This window comes from Adiantum capillus-veneris, chromosome 21, assembly GCF_014529385.1.
Source record: "Adiantum capillus-veneris isolate H3 chromosome 21, ASM1452938v2, whole genome shotgun sequence".
Taxonomy (NCBI): Eukaryota; Viridiplantae; Streptophyta; class Polypodiopsida; order Polypodiales; family Pteridaceae; genus Adiantum; species Adiantum capillus-veneris.
Window position 1 is genome coordinate 112,739,817 of NC_140951.1, and position 22,273 is coordinate 112,762,089.

General features: G+C 43.9%; 1 protein-coding gene across 2 annotated transcripts in view; it reads right to left on the reverse strand.

Moving 5' to 3' along the window:
* Positions 1-16,646, reverse strand: part of LOC147431556 (cytochrome P450 724B1-like) — a 55,740-nt gene extending 39,094 nt beyond the window's left edge. The window contains exons 1-3 of one of the 2 annotated variants that reach the window (XM_086494114.1): positions 16,298-16,646; positions 15,899-16,223; positions 15,634-15,786 (exon numbers count right to left, since the gene is read on the reverse strand). In XM_086494114.1, coding sequence (XP_086350240.1) covers positions 15,634-15,786; positions 15,899-16,223; positions 16,298-16,587 — 768 coding nt within the window. In that variant the 5' untranslated portion in view covers positions 16,588-16,646. The remainder of the gene's footprint in view (positions 1-15,633; positions 15,787-15,898; positions 16,224-16,297) is intronic. The other variant, XM_086494113.1, reaches the window with a different exon arrangement.
* Between the last annotated feature and the right edge of the window lie 5,627 nt (positions 16,647-22,273).

Here is a 22,273-nt window from a genome sequence, read left to right on the forward strand (position 1 = left end):
AAACAACACCGACAAAAGAGTGTTACGGTCATTTGGGATACTAAATGGCCTAAATACATGAAGGTATTCATATGGAAGGTGCTTTGGGAGCCTTGCCTACTGTGCTTTCTAGAGGGCCAGTCTTTGAAGACCCTCTTCATCTATTTATCAAGTGCCCTACTTCACGGGGGCTGGCCGCTACGGTTTGCAAATGGGTATGGAGGAATTGGAATATCATCTTCTTTACTGATGACTTGATCTTGGGAGGGCGTGGATTCCAAAGCCAGACCCTTTTGGTGTGCATCCAAATTACTAGATTTTTCTACCCGAACCAGGTCTCGAAGTCTAGGAATCTTTGAGTATTTGAGGCCAAACTCATTGTAGCTCGTTTTGATGATATTGTGTGGCAGACAGCAGCGGGTGAGAGATAATTGCAAAAGGGAATGGGGCTAGTGGGCATCCTTGCTTGATCGAACGCTTGACCTCAAACCCTCCCACTACCTTGTTGTTGAAGAGACTACCTTCCCCAAGCGTACAAACTAATGCACACATTATGGGACCAAAGCCTAAGGCATTCAAGACTAACTCAATGTAGGACCATGAGATTCTATCATAAGCATTATCTAGATCAATTTAGAGGAGGATACATTCTTGCTTGGTGAAAGAAGCGTATTCAATGCCAACCATGGTAGCCAATATGTTGTCATATATTGACCTTCATTTTATAAAACCGTGTTGGTGGGGGTGATGATTCTGTTCCAGGTTGGAGCAAGTCTTAGAGCAATTTCCTTAGAAATGATCTTGTACGCAAGTGTCATCATGGAGATAATCCACCAGTCCTTTAGCAAAGAGAGGCATACGAACTTGGGAATAGGTTTGACCAACCCTCATTTCAGGCTGACATCTAATTGCCCTTCTAGTAGGGCCCTGTTAGCTAAGGCCGGATTTCTTGGTAGAACCCAAGCTGATGAGCCGTTGAGGTAGAACGGGCTTTTAGCTAGGATGTTGTCAATCACCTTGGGGTTGTTGAATTTAATAGTGTAGAACCCTTTGGTGAGATATTGATATAATCAATCGTTCCGCCATGGTTGAGACTGCCGGACTAAAAATCCATTTGATGAGCTCTATTTGTGAGGGTACTCTGCCCATAAAACCAAACACAAGAGACGAGCTTGCCCTTGTGCCCCAACTCCTTTTTAAAGCATATTTGTTCACCTTTCAATTTCTCAATGGAACTTGCTAATGCTTATATTTTGCATCAGAACCTCTACAACACTTCTATATTGAAAGGAAGCTTATAGTTTTCTACAAATGCCTTCTTCGGCTACAACTAGGTGACCATAGCACCTCAAAACCACCAAAAGATGACCAAAATACTCATTGGAAGACACCATGTCAGGACAAGGGCAAGGCCAGGGAGTCACAGGTGGCCGGGCTAGGCAATGTCGATAGGGGATCCGTCTAGGGCAAGAGGCTAGGAGCCTGCCTTTATTATGGGTGGTTGGGAGGAGGATCTCAAGGTCTCTAGCTACCCTAGGTCTTATACTGGTATCAAGAGCCAATCACTTCATTGGGGAAAAAAAGGCATGGTGCTTCTCTTTTAAGCCTCTTACATATGCTGCATGCCATGAGGCTTCTCTCTTGCCAAGTGGGGAAGGACGCCAAGGTTCCAGAGCGTGTGTAGAGCCTCTTGCGACGAGGAGGGACGTGCAGTCGACCTCACCCAATCAACGTGCTACCAGGCTTGGATTGTGCGCGCAGGACGGGCCAACAAAACACGTCACAGGCACCAATCGTGTCGAGCCACAGAGCGCTCTCTCTCTCTCTCTCTCTCTCTCTCTCTCTCTCTCTCTCTCTCTCTCTCTCTCTCTCTCTCTCTCTCTCTCTCTCTCTCTCTCTCTCTCTCTCTCTCTCCCCCTCTTGCTCGCAGTCGGGGCCGTTGCTGCCCCATCGCCACTGCTTGGAAACTTTGGGCCTTGCCATATTGGGCCGCCCAAAAACATTAGGGCAAACCTAAAATAATCTTTGGGGCAAGTTCCCACGGTGGTCGCCTTCGAAGGCGCACTTGTCTACCATCAGCAAAGGGCCAGGGGCAATTAGCAATCGACGATTTCCCACTTATAGCAAGCAGCAGTCGACAATTCCCTGCGTAGTTTGACAATTTCAATATTTGGCCCATTGGCGACAGTGTCCATAGAGCCGATTGCACTAAAGAAATCACCATTTGCAATCGAATTGACTATGACGTGTCCAAGCAGGGTACGTGCACGGATGGATTTATGGGTTGATTAAAGCTTTGATGACCAACGTAATTAGCATGGCTAATTATCATTTGCGGTGCATACTATCGCTACGGGATTGTTTTTTTAATCAAGGTATTCTTCTTTCTCTTTCTTACACTGCACGGTGTTGCCATGGATTCAGATATCAATATGACCTTTGATTTCGAGCATCGTACGCCTGATCCTCCCAATGATGGCTCGCGGCCGGATACTCTCACGGAGGGTGCCCAGGACTCTACGGGAGGTGATGACGCTTATGAATTGTTCGATATTCAGGAATTTCGTGCACTTCAGACGCGCATCTCAATAATGGAAGGAAATTTTGCATCTTTAAATGAAAATGTCACTAAATTATCCACGTTAGTGATACCATTTATGCAGCAGCAGGCCAAGGGCCCTGTTGACATGCACATGCATGAGCACGCTGCCAATCAGGGCAAGGCCCTTCTGATCATGGACAAGGTCCATCTTTGGATTCTTTGCACTCTCTCACTACAAAGGAGGTGGACGAGTTGTTGAAAAACACCAAACCACCGAATTTTAAGGGAGAGGACCGAGATCGCAATAAGGATGCAGTGAATATCTTTCTCAGCAAATGGGATGGAATTCATGCCTTACGGCATACTCCAAATGCATTCAGAGCACTGCAAACAAGTCTGACTCTAGAAGGTAAGGCCTACAAATGGTGGACATCTCTCAAGGAGAAGAATATCATACCACAGAGTTGGGCAGCCTTTGAGGCTATTTTTCGAAAAGAATTTTTGCCTACAAATGAGGCAGGTCGAAATTGGACGGCTTGGGTCATGTGTTCCATGCACCAAAACCCATCATTACTTGAATATATCTCTCACTATCGCGATGTTATCCTTAAGTTGGAAGGACTAGACATCTTTCAGCAAGTACGTGGGTTTATCCTCGGTCTGATGCCCAAGCTTAAGAAGCATGTCAAGACTCAGGACCCTAAAACACTTGAGGAGGACACCGTAGTGAAAGCACACATTCATGATGATCCAGAGGAAAAGAAATCACATAATAATCACGTGCCTGCTAATACACATGGTAATATACACCACAATATGGGCACAATAAAAGGAAATTTATAGTAGCCAATTTTGAAGCAGCTAAAAAAACCAAGGGGTCCCATGGTCCTCTCTCTCCCGAGGACTTTGATAAGGCTAAAAAAGAGAAGTTATGCTTTCAATGCTTGGGAAGCTTCCATGGCAAAAAGGATTATCCCAAGGGAAAATCTGTTGCTCACGGCAAGGAGAAAGCAGTGCACACAGTGCAACTGCTGCCTCTTGAGTCTCCCTCATGATTCTCTACGGTGGAAGTAACACATACGGTGGTGGTGCATGAATGCTGTATCACAGCTTCCATGTGGCAACAGACCTTCGATCCACATGAGTTAGTGCGTATGCACGGATCTCTTCAAGGGCACAAGGTGCGCATCTTGGTAGATGACGGTGCCACTCACAATTTCATTAATTATGCATTAGTGAAAAAACTCAAATTGCCCCAAACTCCAATTTCCACCACTACAAGGTAGCAATGATGAATGGTTATGATGCCGAAATATGGGATACTCAAGTCCGAGTTGTATCGTTGGAGATACAAGGCTATTCCACATACTTGGATTTTCAGGTTATGAATATGGAGAGGGCAAATGTGGTACTTGGTAGGGAATGGTTGCATAGCCTAGGACCATCACTGAAGCGTAGCTATGAGCACAACAACTTGATGCTTGAATCCCATGGCGCACATGTGTTGTTGTTAGAAGAGAAGGATGTGCCTTTCTCACCCACTGATATGTACAGCCGAGCTTATGCAGCTTGTTTCTGATAATGAAATAGATAAAGTTTTCTTGTGTTACTCATTGTGTCACTTTCTTTCCAATATTGAATCCGTTGAATATTCCTCAACGCCGCATGCTTCTCTCTCACCTCTTCCACCAATGGCTATTTCTCAACAAGCAAAGGTTGCTAGTGACTTACAAAATTTACTTAAGGAATTTCACGATGTTTTTCCTAATGATTTACCATCAGGATTACCTCCGATACAATCGGTGCAACATAGCATTGACGTGGTTGCAGTCAGTAAACCAATCAGTAAATCACCCTACATAATGATTTATTCTTAAGCTGCTGAGGTGGAACGTCAGCTTGCTGCTATCTTGGTAGAGGGTTTATCCAACCCAGTTCTTCACCATGGGCTTCTCCTATCCTATTAGTGAAGAAAAAGGATGGTAGTATGCACATGTGCGTAGACTACCGTGGATTAAATGCGGTTACTGTTAAAAAAAAGTACCCATTGCCATGCGTGGATGAGTTGTTTGAAAAACTCACTCATGCTCGTATTTTTACGAAAATAGACTTGTGGTCGGGTTATCACCAAGTACGTATTCGACTTGCTGATATCTGATCCAAAACTGCATTTCGAATAGGTTTAGACACTACGAGTTTTTGGTTATGCCTTTTGGGTTAACCAATGCGCCCGCAACATTCATGACACTTATGGATAGTGTCTTGAAACCGTACTTGGGCAAATTTGTTATCATTTTTCTCGATGACATTCTAGTATACAATGCTTCTGAGGAAGAACATTTACAACATCTGAGGCAGGCGTTCGAATTGTTATGAACAAATCAATTGTATGCCAAAGAATCCAAGTGTAATTCTGAAGAAGGAAATTCACTATCTTGGGCATGTTATGTCAGCTACTGGGCTACACATGGATCAATCCAAAGTGGATACCATTCGGCGGTGGCCTTCTCCTTAAAATCTGGAAGAATTATAGATTTTCTTGGGATTTGCAAGTTTTTATTGTAGGTTTGTTAAAAACTATGCTAATATTGTTGTTCCCATGACACCAACTGAAAGGCAAAGGCAAGACCTTTCAATGGGGAACCGCTCAACAGCATAGTTTCGATACGCTCAAGGATGCATTAGCTTCAACTCCTATTCTAGTTATTGTAGATCCTTTGAAACCATTCTTTTTGGAAACAAATGCTAGTGACTGTGCTATTGGAGCAGTCCTACTACAAGAAGGGCGGCCAATTGCATTTGAAAGTAAGAAGCTTGATTCAGCACAACAGAATTATTCTGCTTATGAACGCGAGCTCTATGCAATAGTGTCTGCCTTGAAGACATGGAGACATTCTTTGTATGGCGCTCAATTTGAGATTGTGTTTGACCATGAAAGCATTAAATGGTTTACACAACAAACTGACTTGAAGGGTCGAAAAGCCAGGTGGGCTAAGATCCTTCAAGAGTATGATGCGAAGCTCCGGTATCGTAAAGGACGATACAATGTGGTAGCTGATGCTCTTAGTCGTATGCCTGAGATCAATTCTCTTTTGTTCACGGAACTTTGTAGTGAATTTTGGATTCTCTAAAGGGCAAATATGAGTGTGATGACGCATATTCCAAAGTGTGGAGCCATATGCAAATGAGTGATCCTTCTCACTCCAATGCTGGTAGAGTATTGTTAACCTCCACACACAGTTCTTCTCTGTCGAGTGATGTCGAACAACAGTGATGGAAGAATTTTACCATCGACAATGGGTACCTACTCCACAAGGGGAGAGTTTGTGTACCGATGGACATCGACATTCGGTGCCAAATTCTTTATGAATGTCATGATAGTCCAAGTGCAGGGCACCCGGGTATTAAAAAGACTTATGCTCTCATACAACGACGTTTTACTGGCCAGGTTTACATGTCTTTGTTCAAGATTATGTATTGCATTGCCAAAAGTGTCAAGTTAACAAAGCAAAGCGCGTGAAGGCTGGAGGACTCTTACATCCCGTGGAGATTCCCAATGGGAAATGGAAAAGTATCTCTATGGATTTTATTGTGGGTTTACCAACCACTGTACAAGGTCATGACTCAGTATGGGTGGTTGTAGACCGGCTGACTATACTATGTAAGTTTATTCCAAGAAAATCAATGATTAACACTCCAAACTTAGCCAAGTTATTTGTGGACAATCTATACAGGTTGTATGGCTTGCAAAGTAACATTGTGGGTGATCATGATCCCAAGTTTAACAATCATTTTGGAGGGCTGTGTTTAAAAAATTGGGTACACAACTCAACCTCAGTACAACTGATAATCCAGAAACGGATGGTCAGAGTGAACGAGTTAACCAAGTGCTAGAGGATATGCTACATGCATACGTTAGCAAGAAATAAATAGATTGGGAAGAATATCTACCTCTTCTTGAGTTTGCAATAGTTCTAAGCATGTCACGACTGGATTTAATCCTTTTATGCTCATGTATGGTTTTCTACCTAGGTCATTCCCCATTATGGTGGAGTTGGCAACTGAAAAACTGCAGTAGTTTAGGGATTTTCTCCAAGACCATATAGGTATGCTGAAACTCGCTCGTCAGAATGTCCGAAAAGCGTAGGATCGGTATAAGAAGTGAGATGATGAGAAACGTCGACAAGTTACCTTTGAGGAAGGGGAGGAAGTATTTTTACGTGTGCCAGAGCATTCAAAAAGTCTTTAAATTGGGCCAACACCTAAATTATCTCTAAGATATTGTGGGCCTTTCAAAATACTCAAGCGAGTTGGTGATCGTGCCTACAAACTATCGTTACCCACACACTCTCGTGTCCATCCGATGTTTCATGTAAGCCGTTTACGTAAGCAATTACAAGGGGACGACAATGTCATTGACTAACACATTATGGTCGATTTTGTTGAACCTCCTACCCTACCGCATGAACCTGAACAAATTCTTGACTATCATGATTTACGTACGCGTCATCATGTACGTCGACAAGCTTTAATGAAGTGAAAAGATCAACCTGAAGAAAGTGCCACTTGGGAAAACATTAGTTCTCTTAAGAAGAAGTTTCCCACTTTTGTTTTCAAGGATGAAAACTCTTCCTTAAGGGGGGAGTACTGTCAGGACAAGGGCAAGGACAGGGAGTCACGGACCACGGCCAGGGATCCGTCTAGGGCAAGAGGCTAGAAGCCTGCCTTTATAATGGGTGGTTGGGAGGAGGATCTCAAGGTCTACTTACCCTAGGTCTTATACGCCAGGATTGAGAGCCTCTCGAACCATATAAGTGCAACATGGATCCATGCTAAGGATGCCCCATTCTAGTACTCATACATGTATTGTCACGTGCACATTTCACTTGCACCACGTGGACACACTTCTGCCATTGTCTAGCATCAGTCTTAGCTTAGGGCTCAGCCTGGCACCTTTGTGAGCCTCTAGCAGGACGTGCATGTCCAGGCTAGTCACACTTGCATACCCTCTCTTGCACAAGAACATTCATTTCATCATGCAGGCCTTTTACCGCATGAACCACCTATTATAAGTCATTTTATTAAAAGTGACTTTTGAAATTCTTTTGGTGAGTTTGTTGGAAAATTAGGTAGGGAAAATTGCTAAAGATCTATAAAAGAAACCCATTGGGCACTCAGTAGAAGCAGAAGAAGCAAGACACAGAAGGGCAGGCACCCACAGGTCCCAACATTTTCTCAAGGATCAACGATTTCACCCTTCAACAATCAGTTTTTTCAGCCATCAGCCACTAGCGTTTTCAGTGTCAGCCCTTAGCCTTGCAAGACTCCGCTCCTACCCGATTGTAGATCCTCGCCAGATTCCCCATCTACAATTAGATCAGCCTAGCGTTTTCGGAATTCAGCCAGATCAGCCAACATTTTTTCATTTTAGCATTAGTGCGACTTGGCGGTTGCAGATCCAAGCCACAGTGCCGTCATAGTAGCAAATCCATACAGAACATCTAGCGTTTTCAGTTTTCAGCATTGACGCCATCATCACCGACACCATCTTCGACATCGTCATCCTCATCATCATCACAGTCCCTATCTTGACGATGACACCTTCATCATCGTCATCGCAAATCCCTATCTTGACGACACCACCTTCTTCATCGTCATCACAATCCCGGACTTGACGACGACACCATCGTCGTCATCGTCACAGTCACCATCATCATCGTCGACATCATCGTCGGTCGACATAGACCAACAGTACCCGTCGTCGACTTCACCATCTTCGACACAGTACCATCGTTGACTTCATCGTCTTCGACATAGATCTCGTTATTGACATCACCGTCTTTGACACAGAACCGTCGTCGACTTCACCGTCTTTGACATACTACCGTCATCGACTTCATCGTCGTCGACGAAGACCCTTAGTGCCTCGTCGTTGACTTCATCGTCTTTGACATAGACTTCGTCGTCGACCTCTCTGTCTTCGACATAGAACCCACAGAACCCCTCATCGACATCATCGTCTTTGACATAGACCCCTTCAGTACCTCAGTAGAATCAATACCCTTCAGCATCACCATCATTGTAGTCGCATTTGTAGAAGAATAAAGAAAGTACTTGCTCTAGTAGCAGAGCAAGGGGGGTCTTAAATTGGGACTCGACATCCCTGTGTCGTCTCTTTTTTCTCTCTTCCTTTCAGTTCAGTTCAATTCTTTCTAGTGAAGTAAAGTGTCCCTTGTGTTTGTGTGTGGAGTACTAGATCTGAGCAAATCCTTATTCTCTTCTGTTGCACCTGACATGTATCACCTACCCACTCGGTCTATTCTACTAAAATCCCATTAATTAGTGAGCAAGATTCCCAAGAATCTGTCCATTCAAAGGTAAAAGTGTTGACCCCCACAATCATCGCCTCTGCGTAGACCCCCGACTCCATGAGCTTGCTCTACCTATGTCAAGCATGTGTTCCTCCGGCTACGATCTCTCCCTCTCTCTTCACGTTCATTGTTGCAAATGGGAACCCTGCTCCCCTGCACGTTTGTCACAAAAGCTGCAACGCGCTCCATTCCAACACAATTTGCCTATGAGACAAGAAGGAGGGGTACTACCATGCACCTGCATACAGGTTGTTCAACTTGTCCATAGGTACGCCAACACATGGGAAGCTTCAAAATGAGGAGGCGACAACTCGCATCAGAGGTGGCAATTGAGCTCATGGCCCTCTCATTTAGAGACAACCTTTGCTCCATGCCTCTGCATCGTGTGAGGCCGTCAGCCCAACTTCTGCACCTTTTCATGTAAAAACAAAACCCGCGAGCAGGTCGCCTTCATCCCTTGCTAGTGCCGCTGTCATTTGCCCACATGTGTGAAGGCTCATAACACACACATGTGATTGAACATGTTGAGCATGGATCCACATATAGTGCCACCTACGTTCCTTGCCACGAATGCTCCGAGGTCCCTTGCTTGCTCCTGCTCCCAAACAATTGTGCCAGCTGTCGGCTCCCACAATCCACTCTTCCTTTTCAATCTCCATTAACATTTCCCCTCCCCAAAACCAAGGGAATCTTCCCATATTCTCCCTAATAACCCTTTTCAAAAGGTTGTAGTGACCTACTCTACCTACTACTCGCTCTCCAAAAAACTCAAAATAATTGGGGATACCTCCAAAGATTCCCTCCCCTCCCCTTGCAGTCATGCACCCCGTCGTTGCATGGGTCAATACAAGAGTCCTCACTACACGCCACATGCACCCCTCAGCCCGTCATCTCCCCCACCCTCAACACCTCACGAGAGCTAGAGACAGTTGAAGCACGTGCGCGCGCACGAGCTCGCGCGCACACACACACACATAGGTGCTTGCTTCTTCTCTCCTACCAAGCCATTGTTTTGTGAGCTTACCTTGACCAGAAGTCAACGTAGGCAAGTTGAGAGAGAGAGAGAGAGAGAGAGAGAGAGAGAGAGAGAGAGAGAGAGAGAGAGAGAGAGAGAGAGAGGTGCTTGCCTCTTCTCTCCTACCAAGCCATTATAGCCAAAGCGTCAGCTCGCTAACCCACTCTGACCAATATGCGTGTAGAAGTTGACGCAGGCAAACTGAGAGAGAGAGAGAGAGAGAGAGAGAGAGAGAGAGAGAGAGAGAGAGAGAGAGAGAGAGAGAGAGAGAGAGAGAGAGAGAGAGAGAGAGAGAGAGAGAGCCTGTGGCTTAAAAGCGTGCCAAGCCGCCGCTCGCCGCTCACCGCCTCTGAAAGCAACTTCAACTGCCAAAGAGAAGGGCGGTTTCAACTTCGAAGACAATTAGGCATACGCCACTTGCCCCAAAATCCTCCCCCCCACTTGCCACTGTGACCAGCTTTTGGCTTTCGTTCGAATCGCATCTACTTCAGATCCACATTTTTTAACATTGTGCACACATACTACATTCTACTTAGGCCCTATCAGACTGGGTCGCCTGTCCTTCGTGAGTTTGATGGCCTTGACCATGCTACCATGCCTTGTGTGAGAGCAGTCTCGCTTTCAACGGCCGGTGGAAATGGTGTCACACTGAGCTTGGTGATGAAGTTGGAAAAGCTGCTCCACAGCCAATCAGACGGCGCGATCAGAGCACACTTCCGAGGAAAGTGTGCCAGTGAGATGGACATCCAGCTAAGCTCTGAAAACAAGGGTAGTGACCTGATGTGACAAGGCGATGTGTCGACGACAGAGCAGCTGACTGGTGCATGCGAAGAAAAGCGACGTTTGCTTGCAACCTTACTAGCTCCTTTGCACTTCATTAAACGAAATCTCCACCATATTTAAAAAAAATTAAATCCCCTTCGCCTCTTGTTCCGTGCCTCAACTGCAACGACGCTTCTTGCCCGTGCTCCCCTGTATTCGCACGCCATCGTCGCCCCTCCACACTATCTCGCACAGGCAGCTTCAAATGGGATCTACGGTTGAGGTGATTTAGACCATCATGCACATTTGTAAATTCGGGACGTTTGGTAAATTCAGGTAGCCTTGTAAATTCGGGGCTGTTCACACCCCATGTCCTGAACCTACGACCTTCCCACTGCGAGCCATGTGCACTAACCTCCACTACGCCTGCATGCGTTCATTGAAATATAGGGGATTCGAGTATGCCATAATGTAAATGTGGGCCGATTAGTGAATTCGGGGCAAATTTGTAAATTCGGGTAGACTAGTAAATTCAGGGAAATTGACGAATCTGACAGTGCACGATGACACGCCCTGCATTTTCCTCCACCATTGATCTCATTTGAGCATGCTCGTGTGATATAGTGATGAGGTCCCTCCCCCCCCCGGGGGGCCCTGGCTCCAGATCTGCAGGCCCCGTAGGAGGCCACAACCTCAACCTCCTTTTTTGTCCCCTCCCCCCCCGCCCCATAATGTTGTGCTCCTCATCTCCAACATGGCCATCGCACATGCAAATGCTGGCCATGGGTAGCCTTGGATTGGGGCCAACTCAATCTTGGCCTACAGAAACCCTATCACACACAGAGAGAAAAGGAGATCGAGCTTCTCACAACAGAGACAAAACACACACACACACACACACACACACACACACACACACACACACACACACACACACACACACTAGGACAGAACATCGTGGATGAATGGAGAGAGAGAGAGAGAGAGAGAGAGAGGGGAGAGACTTCTACAACCTTGTGCCACCCGTCTCCGATGCTGCCCATGCCTGGGTTGTGCACACTAATGCTCCGCCGTCTCCATTTTTAGTGACGCTCTCAGTTCTGCTTGTGTGGATTCGCTAGAGAGAGAGAAAGAGAGAAAGAGAGAGAGAGAGAGAGAGAGAGAGAGAGAGAGAGAGAGAGAGAGAGAGAGAGAGAGAGAGAGTGTCCACGGCTACCCATTTGTCACATCAGCAGCTTCTCAAATCCAATTTACCTTTCCTTCTCTTTTTCTTTTTTTCAAAACTCACAATTGTGAGTGATTGTATTAAAATGTCATAGACAAAATTACAAATCAACCTCAAACCCATGTTGAGCTTACCCATGTTGAGCTTTGAGGTTCTGAAATGACATCAAGCTGACAAACCAGTATCAAGAGCACTGTTAGCAAAAGGCCCGGGTCACCCTCATCCAGTCATCCGAGTTGTGACTTTTACTTATCACATATATCAGCTTCTCACTTTCCTATACAATCATTGAGAAGCTAGCCAAAGATAGGTTGTTATCAAAGACGCGGCAATTCCTAACCTTCTAGATATTATAAAAGAAGCAAAATCTAACAATTTGGGTACAAACAAGAAGGGCATGTCTTTGAAAGTGTTTCCCCCCTACACACAGATCATTCTTGAAGAAGCATATACCTTTCCTTCTCTTAACACAACAAGAGGATCTCCCTTGATTCCAACTAATGAATTAACCCAAAATCGTAGACATGCAGTCCTGTGTATATTCTTGTTAACTCTTAAGTCATCTTGGGCATCATTATTGTCATATTTCACTTAATTCAATAAGAGAGTTTGAGTTTGGGTCTATGATTATTTTCTGAGGACCATCGAATCACTAAACATTGGGTAACTAGTTCTTGTTTGACAGACTTAAGTAAGTCTGGGTCCATTCCACGTTTATTAATCAGAATCTTAATGAGATTCCACAAGAAGGCTCCAAAACTCAAATGGATTTCCCTCGTCCGCTCCGTGCTCCTCTCCCTGCGCTACTCATCTGCATCGCTACTATCACCTGAGGCCGCAACGAGGCATCCCAATATTGTGCAAGCCTATGGGCTGCAGAACACGCAGAGAGAGAGAGAGAGATGCCGCTGCAAATCCACCACAGAGAGATGCCTTCACCCTGCCGATGGTGGCCACTCGAAGCCGCCCACAAGCTCCATGCGACCTCCGGCCCCTGCTCACGCCAGAGACACTGGTTGTGCTCGGCTACCTCTGGAGCTCTTGACTCGCAACCTCAGCAGCGAGCATATCTCTTCGCGCGCAGAAGCACAAAAAATAATCTAAGGCCTATCTTGTGTCCGAGCAAGAAATCTCGTGCCTTGCTTGCCCCTCGTACATAGAACCTCTCTCTCTCTCTCTCTCTCTCCACGTGCTACCTTTTTGCCTTGGGGCCCCATGTGAATCCACCTAGATTCTTATCAAAGAAATGAAGACAAAATTGTACCTCAACTCTTTCTCTCTCCCCTTTCAATTCTTTATATGGAATTACACAAGATACTCCACGCACTCTCCATTTCAAAGGCTACACTAAACCACTCGTACTTTCAAATTTCATTATTTGAACTCATCACATTGACATTATAAGGGTAAAGCTAAACCACTATGCTACGAACCTATGGTGGCCTTAAGCAATAAAAAGAAATGGCTAACAATTGCCGAAAACGTTGAGGCATGCATGGGTTGGCTACTTTTCCCTCCCGATTTTTATGTCAAAATTTGAATCTAATGCCGACAATTACACTAAAACTTGAGTAAATTTTTAGGCTCTCTAAAAGGCAAGCTCAAACTATAACCGAGATTTTACAATTTCAATCAGTTAAAATACACTCCATCACCAGAAGTGCCAACTGAAGGTGCCATGGCATGATGGTGATGGTGCCTTTGCCACCAGAAAGAGTCGAGTCCAATACGTAAAAGAGACCACATGCGCCTGAAGCCACCGATCCAAGACCAATAGAAGTCACCACAGCTGACAAGATCAACCCCTCCATACATGCTATGGGCCATCCATGCACTTTCATAGAGAGGGGAGGAATGCCACATGTTTCCACAAGTCGGAATGGCGTTGCCACCAGTGTGTCAACTCCCATATGGCAACCAAACCCCAACCAGAGAGAGGATCTAGCGAGCAAGAGTGCTTCAAAATGAAGGAGGGATGCTGCCAAATCCCCAACAAGAAAAATATGCCAATGCCACACCACCAAACGCAAATGAAAGAAGGGGTGGGTAGTCGAGTACTCCCCTCTCGAGGCAGCTCCTATCCAAAAATCCTCCCCATCTGAAGAACCACCGGCAACAAGAGGTTCTCTTCACGTAGTCCTATAGGCAAGTCTCTAGACATCCCTCCAATGGAGTCCCCACCCGACGAGGAAGCATTGGGGCTATCCATCTCGCAAAACTATGTGAAGGCTTAGTGACACTAGTACTCAGCGTAGGCGAGGCACAAGGCTCTTGGCTTTAAACCTATGCAACCCTACGAATTAAATGCATTTAAGCCTCTTTTAAGAGCTTTTGAACCACTATCAGTTCTTGGGAGATTTTGTACGTAGTAGTATAAGCTCGGGAGATGTCACTTGCATGCACCAAAATTGCCTTTCTAGCCTCTATATACGATACTCTCCTCTCTAAAATCTATCGTTTTTGCCTTATAAAGCCCCTATTGTACACTAAAATAATACTATACGATAACACTTAGTTAATACCTAGGTATTAGTTGTGTAACTTAATATAGCTTGGGCATTCTTATCATTTAGCCCAAAGATCTAGATTTGGCCTTTGGGTGGGGCCAATGCATCAATTTTTGTGAAGGCCCTAGTTGTGTACATGTATATACATGTCTCTCAACCATATCAATGTGAACTTTTCAGTATTGTTGGGAAAGAGTCCTCTACAGGTGCATGTACATTGTACTTGTTTTAGCCATATCTTGTGCTCCTTGCATATATCCTTTGTATATCATCTTGCCATACGTGCTAAAAAAAGACATTGTATAATTGCTATTTCAAATTAGGTCTAGCCACACGGTGAGGTGCTTCTTGACCTATGGTCTGTTCATCAGATCCTTTTGAATGCCATTCTCATATCTAGTGTTCACAACAAACCAGCTTTTAGTGTATTTTTAAAGAAAAAAAAGTAAAAATTCTCGGTTTATTTTGAAGGCCTCTTTGAAGGAAACTGGTTAAATTTTGAAGATTTTAGTGTAAAAACCAATAAAAATTGGCTAAATTTTTCTAAAAGCCAATAGATTTTCAAAGCTCTCCTTTTCTCCATTGGTTCCTAAAAACGTTTTTGGTGAACATTGCTCATAGCAACACTATTGGACAAATTCAGTAGTTGGGAGCGTGCTTCTTACTGTTCTGATTCTATTTGAGTTGAAAAGCATGTAAAGGATTAGTTATGGTACTTTCTTTCATTCCTTTTGAAGCTTGCTTTTCTCGGTTCTCAATACATTTGAGTTAAAAAGCATGCAAAGGGCCTAGCAACAAACACAAGGGGCTTTAAACGCGTCTGCTATGGTTCAACCGCTATGACATGCGGGTGTGGGTGTGTGGGTGCAATCCTCTAAAACTAGCTGGATTGAACCCAAAAAAAAAAAAGCATGCAAAGGGCATTTCAAGCAATATTGATTCCTATACCTTGTTTTTGAGAAGCTAACAATATCTTCAAAGTTGCACTATCATTAGAAAACAAGGCAATATGTGTCAATTATCTTGACGACCAATCCATCATATGGACTAGGGGAACAAACCCTACAGGCTACATGTCACTCGAGCGACCAAGGGGGTTTAAACTCAAGACCTTAGACACGAGGCTCTTGCTTTATCAATTGAGCTAGAGCTAAGATGCTCCACTTCACAGAGTCAGGTGTGTGATCAGTTGTAATTTCAAGTTCTTACTTTCTCAAAAAAATAAAAATTACCTTGACGATATTGTTGTATGTGGTTCCTGGGAGATTAATGGGGATTGAAGCATAGCCATTTAGAAGAACGAAGTAATCGCGCATTAATGCCGCGGTGATTGGGTTGTTAGCCTCCAAACCGAGAAAGTATTTTGCAGAGTAGGTGAAGGCCCACTTCAAAGGAGAGGCACCATAAGTAAAACAAAATTAGATATACAAATGGATAAAAAGCAAGGCAAGCTAGAAATATAACACACAATATATATGAAATAATGAATGCAGCTACCTCTCTGCAATGTTTTTGGGCATCAAGTACAGCAGAGGACCTCTGATGCCAGGACTTGAGGCATGCCAAGAAATGCTCTTGGATTGTATCCACATGCAGCTTCTGCACCGCATTCGAGCTTACGCTCAAATTTGCAAGCTCGCGAAAGGCGCGGTGGCTGACACCGTGCAGGTAGACTGTGGGCCCCAAGATTTTGTTGAAGGACTTTGGAACGTAGGCCCTTATTGACCTTCCCTCATTGGCTAGCAGAAACTTGGAGAGCTCAGGATCCATGGAAACCGCAGTTGGGCGGCCCATCAGATGGGTCTTGAAGACTGGCCCATACCTGATACAAGGAGAAGCCCCATATGTCAAAGCACAGCGAAAGAGAGAGAGAGAGAGAGAAAGAGAGGGAGGAACCTTCGCAAACGTGTGGAGAAGAAAGGCAGAGGGCTGCCTATGGGGCCACTGCTGAAGAAGGCGAACTGCAAAGTCTCGCCCAGCAGAGGTATTCCCAAGCTGCCGGGAGGGAGCTGGCCTCCCAGCTTGTGCTTGCCCACGTCCAAATGCAGAGAGTGCAGCAAGTAGCATATTGATAGAGCTCCTACAACGCACAGGAAGGTGGCAAGCAGCACTGCAGGCGGCCATGGAGGAGAGGAGATATTTGGCAGACGCCACCACAGATTGATTAGAGACTCCATAGTCTCCATTCTCAACAAGCAGTTCCTGGAGCAACAAGGTACATAGTTTCCTTTGAAGCAATAATCTGGGGTGCACTATTTGCTTTTACTGAATTGTGTCGGATGCTTTGAATGCTTCTTCTGATGCATTATGTGAGACTTTTGTCGGACATAACAGTTTCTTTTTCATGTACATGCAGCAGCTATATTTATAGCAGCAGATCGTAGACGCCACAATAAGGGAAAATTGATTCAAAGTTGGGGAATCGGGATTCACTTTTATATGATGTCCTTGTGTGCAATTATATAGTCTGTCTCTCTCTCTCTCGTCGTCAGAGCAATGCAGAGGCAGTCGCTGCTGTCTCTCTCTTATGCGCTGCTCGGGACTTCTCTCTCTCTCTCTCTCTCTCTCTCGTCGTCAGAGCAATGCAGAGGCAGTCGCTGCTCTCTTTCTCTCATGCGCTGCTCGGGACTTCTCTCTCTCTCTCTCTCTCTCTCTCTCTCTCTCTCTCTGTGCCTGTCTCGCATCAGAGGCACTCCTTTCAGCTCTAGGTCTGCATGCACCCACGTCGATCTCTCTCTTTAATCTCTCATGCGTTGCTCAGGACTGCAGGTGCAAACCCGCGGCGCTCGCGCTCTCTCTCTCTCTCTCTCTCTCGGCCCACGACTGCAGCTTGGACGCTGCTCTCTCTCTCTCTCTCTCTCTCTCTCTCTCTCCGCCCGAGTTCCCCCCATTTTTTAAAGCCATAAAGGGCGAGAGAAATTTTATACTAGGTAGAGAACAAGATTACATTGCACCGACGTATCTTCTGATGGTAACTCACTCCGAGCTAAATTCTAATAGAGATTTTTACAAGATCTTTCCTAAAATTACATTGGCTATTGTCGAGGACAGGGCTACATACAACTCCAAGTGCTTCCACCCACACTTCTGCTCATTGGGAACAACGTGATGACTTCTTCATTTTTACCTTCAAGGACTGCCACCCAAACTGCTCCCGAGTCCTCCCTTTCGTCTGCAACTGACGTGGTTTTTCTAAATGTAACATATGGGAGAAATATTTTCAAGCTGGTAAAAGATCCCGAATTGACTAATTGAAAGCTTGGGAGGGGAAAGCTTCACAGAAAGAAAAAAGAAAAGAATGAAGCTAATGATAGATTATTGCTTTCTCCTTCAACACGGTAAAAAAGGATATATTTGTGCGTTTTGATGGCTATGAGTGGCATTGAGGCATAGTTCACACTTTCACTTAGAGCTGCGTCCCACTATAGACTTGCAGGGGTTATGGGACATGCAGGCCATGCTCTGTAAAAGAGGCGGGGAAGTTGGGAGACGCTCAAATATAGCCATTTTTGTAGCGTCTTTTGCGAAGCACTATGGAGCGCTCAAAGTTTTGCCTATTTTTAACATAGGACTCTAAAATAGACCTCCTCTTCATGGGTGTACACTTCCAAAAGGGCACAAGAAGACAAAGCTAGAGTCAACAATTGGAAGTGAGTAGATATTATTGGAAACTTCTTATTTACAGCAATGAAAATTTTGATAGATATAAGCAATACAAACATTTGATTCTTACCTTTTTTATCTCTTGAACAAGGTGAACAACAAAAATAGACAAGTGATTTAAATCACTAGGCCTACCAAGCTACTAGAGAAGCAACTTTCTAACACCCATCGGGTCAAAGTATAGTTATGTGTTTGCGGACTAGATTTCTAGTTTTATTCTCATCCTTAAAGATAATTATTTTTTGTGGATAGATAGAGATGGCATTGAAATAATTACACACAATCTACCAAACTTATCCACTTTCTATGTCAGGCTTAGGGTAAGACGAGCCAGGGCCAAGGGCCAAGACTCACATGCGGTACAAGGGAGCCTACTTTTAGTAGGCCATGGGCCTACATTATGGATGCTTGGGTGGAGAGTTGCATGTGATAGTCCCCAATCTCTCATATTAGTATTAGAGACATCCATGGAGTAGCTAAAAGAGGCATGCTCTCTCTCTCTCTCTCTCTCTCTCTCTCTCTCTCTCTCTCACACACACACACACACACAAAGTTTTTCTCTCTTGTTTTCTTGCCAAGTTTTCATGGCAGCATAGGACGTGGGAAATGATGCTTGCATGGGGGGTTTCAACACATGGGATCAACCGCTTACAAGGGTGGGTGTATGATGCGCGCTGGCCAAAGGGCAATTTCTCGTTTGTGTTGATAGCACTAGAAAGGTCCAACGAGGGCGTCTAGTGGATTCTCTCTCTCTTTCTCTCTTTCTCTCTCTCTCTCTCTCTCTCTCTCTCGTGTAAATTGCCATCACTACACATTGCAAAAATAGAGTAAAGTTTTCACTTCTTTTTTTAGCACAAAAGGGGCACCCTAATTGGGGGCAACCTCTCCACATAAGGGAAGTAGCCCACAACAAGGAGTGGTAGACTTGGGCAGGTTTTGCAAGCTGGAGCAAAGCCATTGAAGCTTCAAAACTATGACATGGACACACATATTTGCCTTGGACATTTTTTTAGATTCTGAGTGGAAGCAAAGAAAAATTTTAAAGCCTTGAGGAATGTGTGGCTTATTGTCGATAGTCGCTAACTAGAGTTTGAGCAAATTTTTGAGGTTGAGAGTTTCTAGCTACGATCACCCGTTTAAAAATTAGGCACCACTTTAAGCATGGCTAAATCAAGGCCATGCAAGGAGGGTGAAGGCCCTTGGAGCCACATGCAATGGTCAAGCAAAGGCACAACAAGATTGAGAAGGCCCTCGATGTTTCAGAGTTTTGACATACATTAGAGTTCATGGGCACCCTACCCCTTACAAGGGTGCAAGCAAGGCTTGTCCGTATTCATTGAGGTGAGCAACACAATCCGCTAATCACACAAGGTTATACGTAGTCAAGGCGTTGGAGGTGACAAATAAAAGGGCAGATTGCAGATCAACCTCAAGTACGGGTTATGTTAGGTCAACAAAGAAACTTGCGTAGCATTTCTTATCTAAGCAAGGCTTCTCCATGAAAGGCTAGCAAGTTTGTGATTGTCAATATTTCAAGCAATAGTTGCAAGGATTCAAGCATGTGGATACCAGTTGCAAGGATTCAAGCATGTGGATACCACTGAGTATTCTTTGAAGATAAGACTATCTTAGGCAAGGCACGGTGCAAGGGCTATGAGCCATCTGATGGACTACAAGCCACCACAAAGAAATAAAGTAGCCAGGTGGAGGTTTCCATAAGGGAACCAAGATGACGATGATATACAAAGCTTCTTGCTGAGTATTCCAATTACAACATGGTTATCAGGTATATCATTTCATTTACATGGGTTTCTTAATTGTATATGAGTTTAGGTTAAAGGATTTCATGAATGGACTTTGGAAAGTTAAATTTTGATGCAAAGAGGAAAGGCCTGCTTCTATGGATGCCAAGGAGGTTTTCTTTGAAGGTAAACCTAACTTAAGCAAGACATCATGCAAGGGCTATGAGCCATGTGATGGGCTACAAGATGCTACAAATACATAAGGTATACGTCAGTCAGGAGGAGGTGTTGGCAAGGGAATCAAGATGATGATGATATGCAAAGCATTTTATTGAGTACTCCAATAGAAACCAAATAACAATATGGTTATCAAGTATACCATTTCATTGACATGGGTTTCTTAATCCGTATATGAGTTTATTTTATAGGATTTTAAGGATGGACTTTTGAAAGTTGCATTTGATGCAAAGGCAAGGCATGTTGCTAGTTTGAATCATGAGTGCAATATGTTCGGTGTGACCAACTCTTTGTTGGGCATGGATTTTCTGCTTGAGTTGATCAATTACAAACCAAGGGCAGTGATTCTAGCAAGTTGATAAGCAAGTTCAGTTTAAGGTTTACTATTCTGAACTTAGTCCTGCAAAATTTTCTACAATGTGAACTTGAAAAGTAAATGTTGCTTTAATCGATGGTCGTTAGATGAAATCTAACAGCTAAGCTTAATGAGCTGTCTCCTTCAATATCGTGCAATCTAAGGATGCTCCCCATGACCCATGATTCAACAAGGTCAATTCTCTACAAAAGCTCAATAAGCTTGATTTAATTTTGACATGACATTTGTTGTCAGTAGGAGCATCCATTAGCTATGAGCATAGGCTCCATCCTATCTTATGTTTTTGATGCATTTATGCGAAGCAAGGCTTCAATTTTTGGCATATTTCATAGAATCTTCCAAAGTTTAAATATGCTATCAGCATACGAGCTTGGGAGAACTTTGCAACATTTATGAATGGTTTTTTCACTAGAATGCAGTATGAACCAAGCCAAGAGGGCATGCATGGTTTGTGTAACGCGTGGCTATATATGAGCCGAATTCAAGCCCAGATGACAAAATCAAACTACAATCCATTCTTAATCAAGAGTTTACTTCTGTATTTCAAAACAATTGGCCATATATAGAGGGGCAACAAGGTTAGAAAATTTCAATTTATGCTTGTTTTTTTGTTTTTTAACCTTTCATTTGGAGAATATTTCCCTATTGTGCAAAGCGCTTTGATAGACTTAACGAGTAGCAAGGCTTCTAATCCATGCCAAAGTACTACCCATTGACTTAGGACCAAGGGTAATGGCATACATGTTTAACAAATTGGCAAGAAGAGGATATATGCTCACATTTTACATTTGGCAATATCGAACTCTGAACGCCAATACAAATTGTGCAAGGCACATATGATATCGGCTCAAATTGTTGAGACCGTCATTGAAGCCAAGGGATTATCACTCTATTTTTTTGATATGCATGCATGGTGTACCAGTACAATGGGATTTGTTCCACTGAATCATTGTTTACACTTCCTCTCTAACATCAACTACTCTGTTTAGGAAGAGTTGAGGCTGATATAATTGCTTGTGATTTCTATTTACGTCTACAACAATAGGCATTCTTTATCATTGGCTCTATGCACGAGGTGCATCCAATATAGATGATGTTTTTTGTATGTAGCAAGTAGTCATGGCCTTTCTATCAAAGGAGCTAATACATGGAATAGCATGAATAGAATAAGAGAGCCTCCAAGTAGGTAATCTCTTGTTCAAAACACTAAAGAAAAATTAGTATGACTAAATTGTTTTGAGTGTTTGAAATCTTTCTCTCCTTTTCATGAGGAGATATGATTTTTTCAAGATTGAGTTGTGAATAAGACTCCAACTTGAGAAGATTTATTGCTCATTTATAGTACTGATTGTGTCTATAACAATTGTATTTCCAAGGGTATGACCCAACTACTGCCAAAGCACTCCATAAGTGTGGATGGTCATTGATTTATCTCTTCATACTTGCACTTTGAATTAGAGAAGCCCTCAATCTGCCAAGGGGTAGTGGATAAGCTCAACATCACAAGTTGGTTACAATTATCATTGGATATGGTAGACGGTGTTGGTCACCGTGTTAACTGCTAGTTTAAGCAATTTTGATGTAGAATCTAGCCAAGGGGTTTGAAATTGCATAATCTCACGAAAGGGTTTCAACTGCCAGGGCAACACCTAGGATGTCCAATTACAAATTTGTTTATTTTCACTAATCTTTTATTTAGTGTTTCACATGTCAAAGGCATACTAGGTCTTTTGAGACTCGATTTTTTGGTAATGTACCTTCCAAGATGTACCTTTCAGGTTTGGGTATGCACTTGACTCCAAGTAAGTGGACACTATTTTCAACATCCCGATATGCATATGATTTGGTTTCATT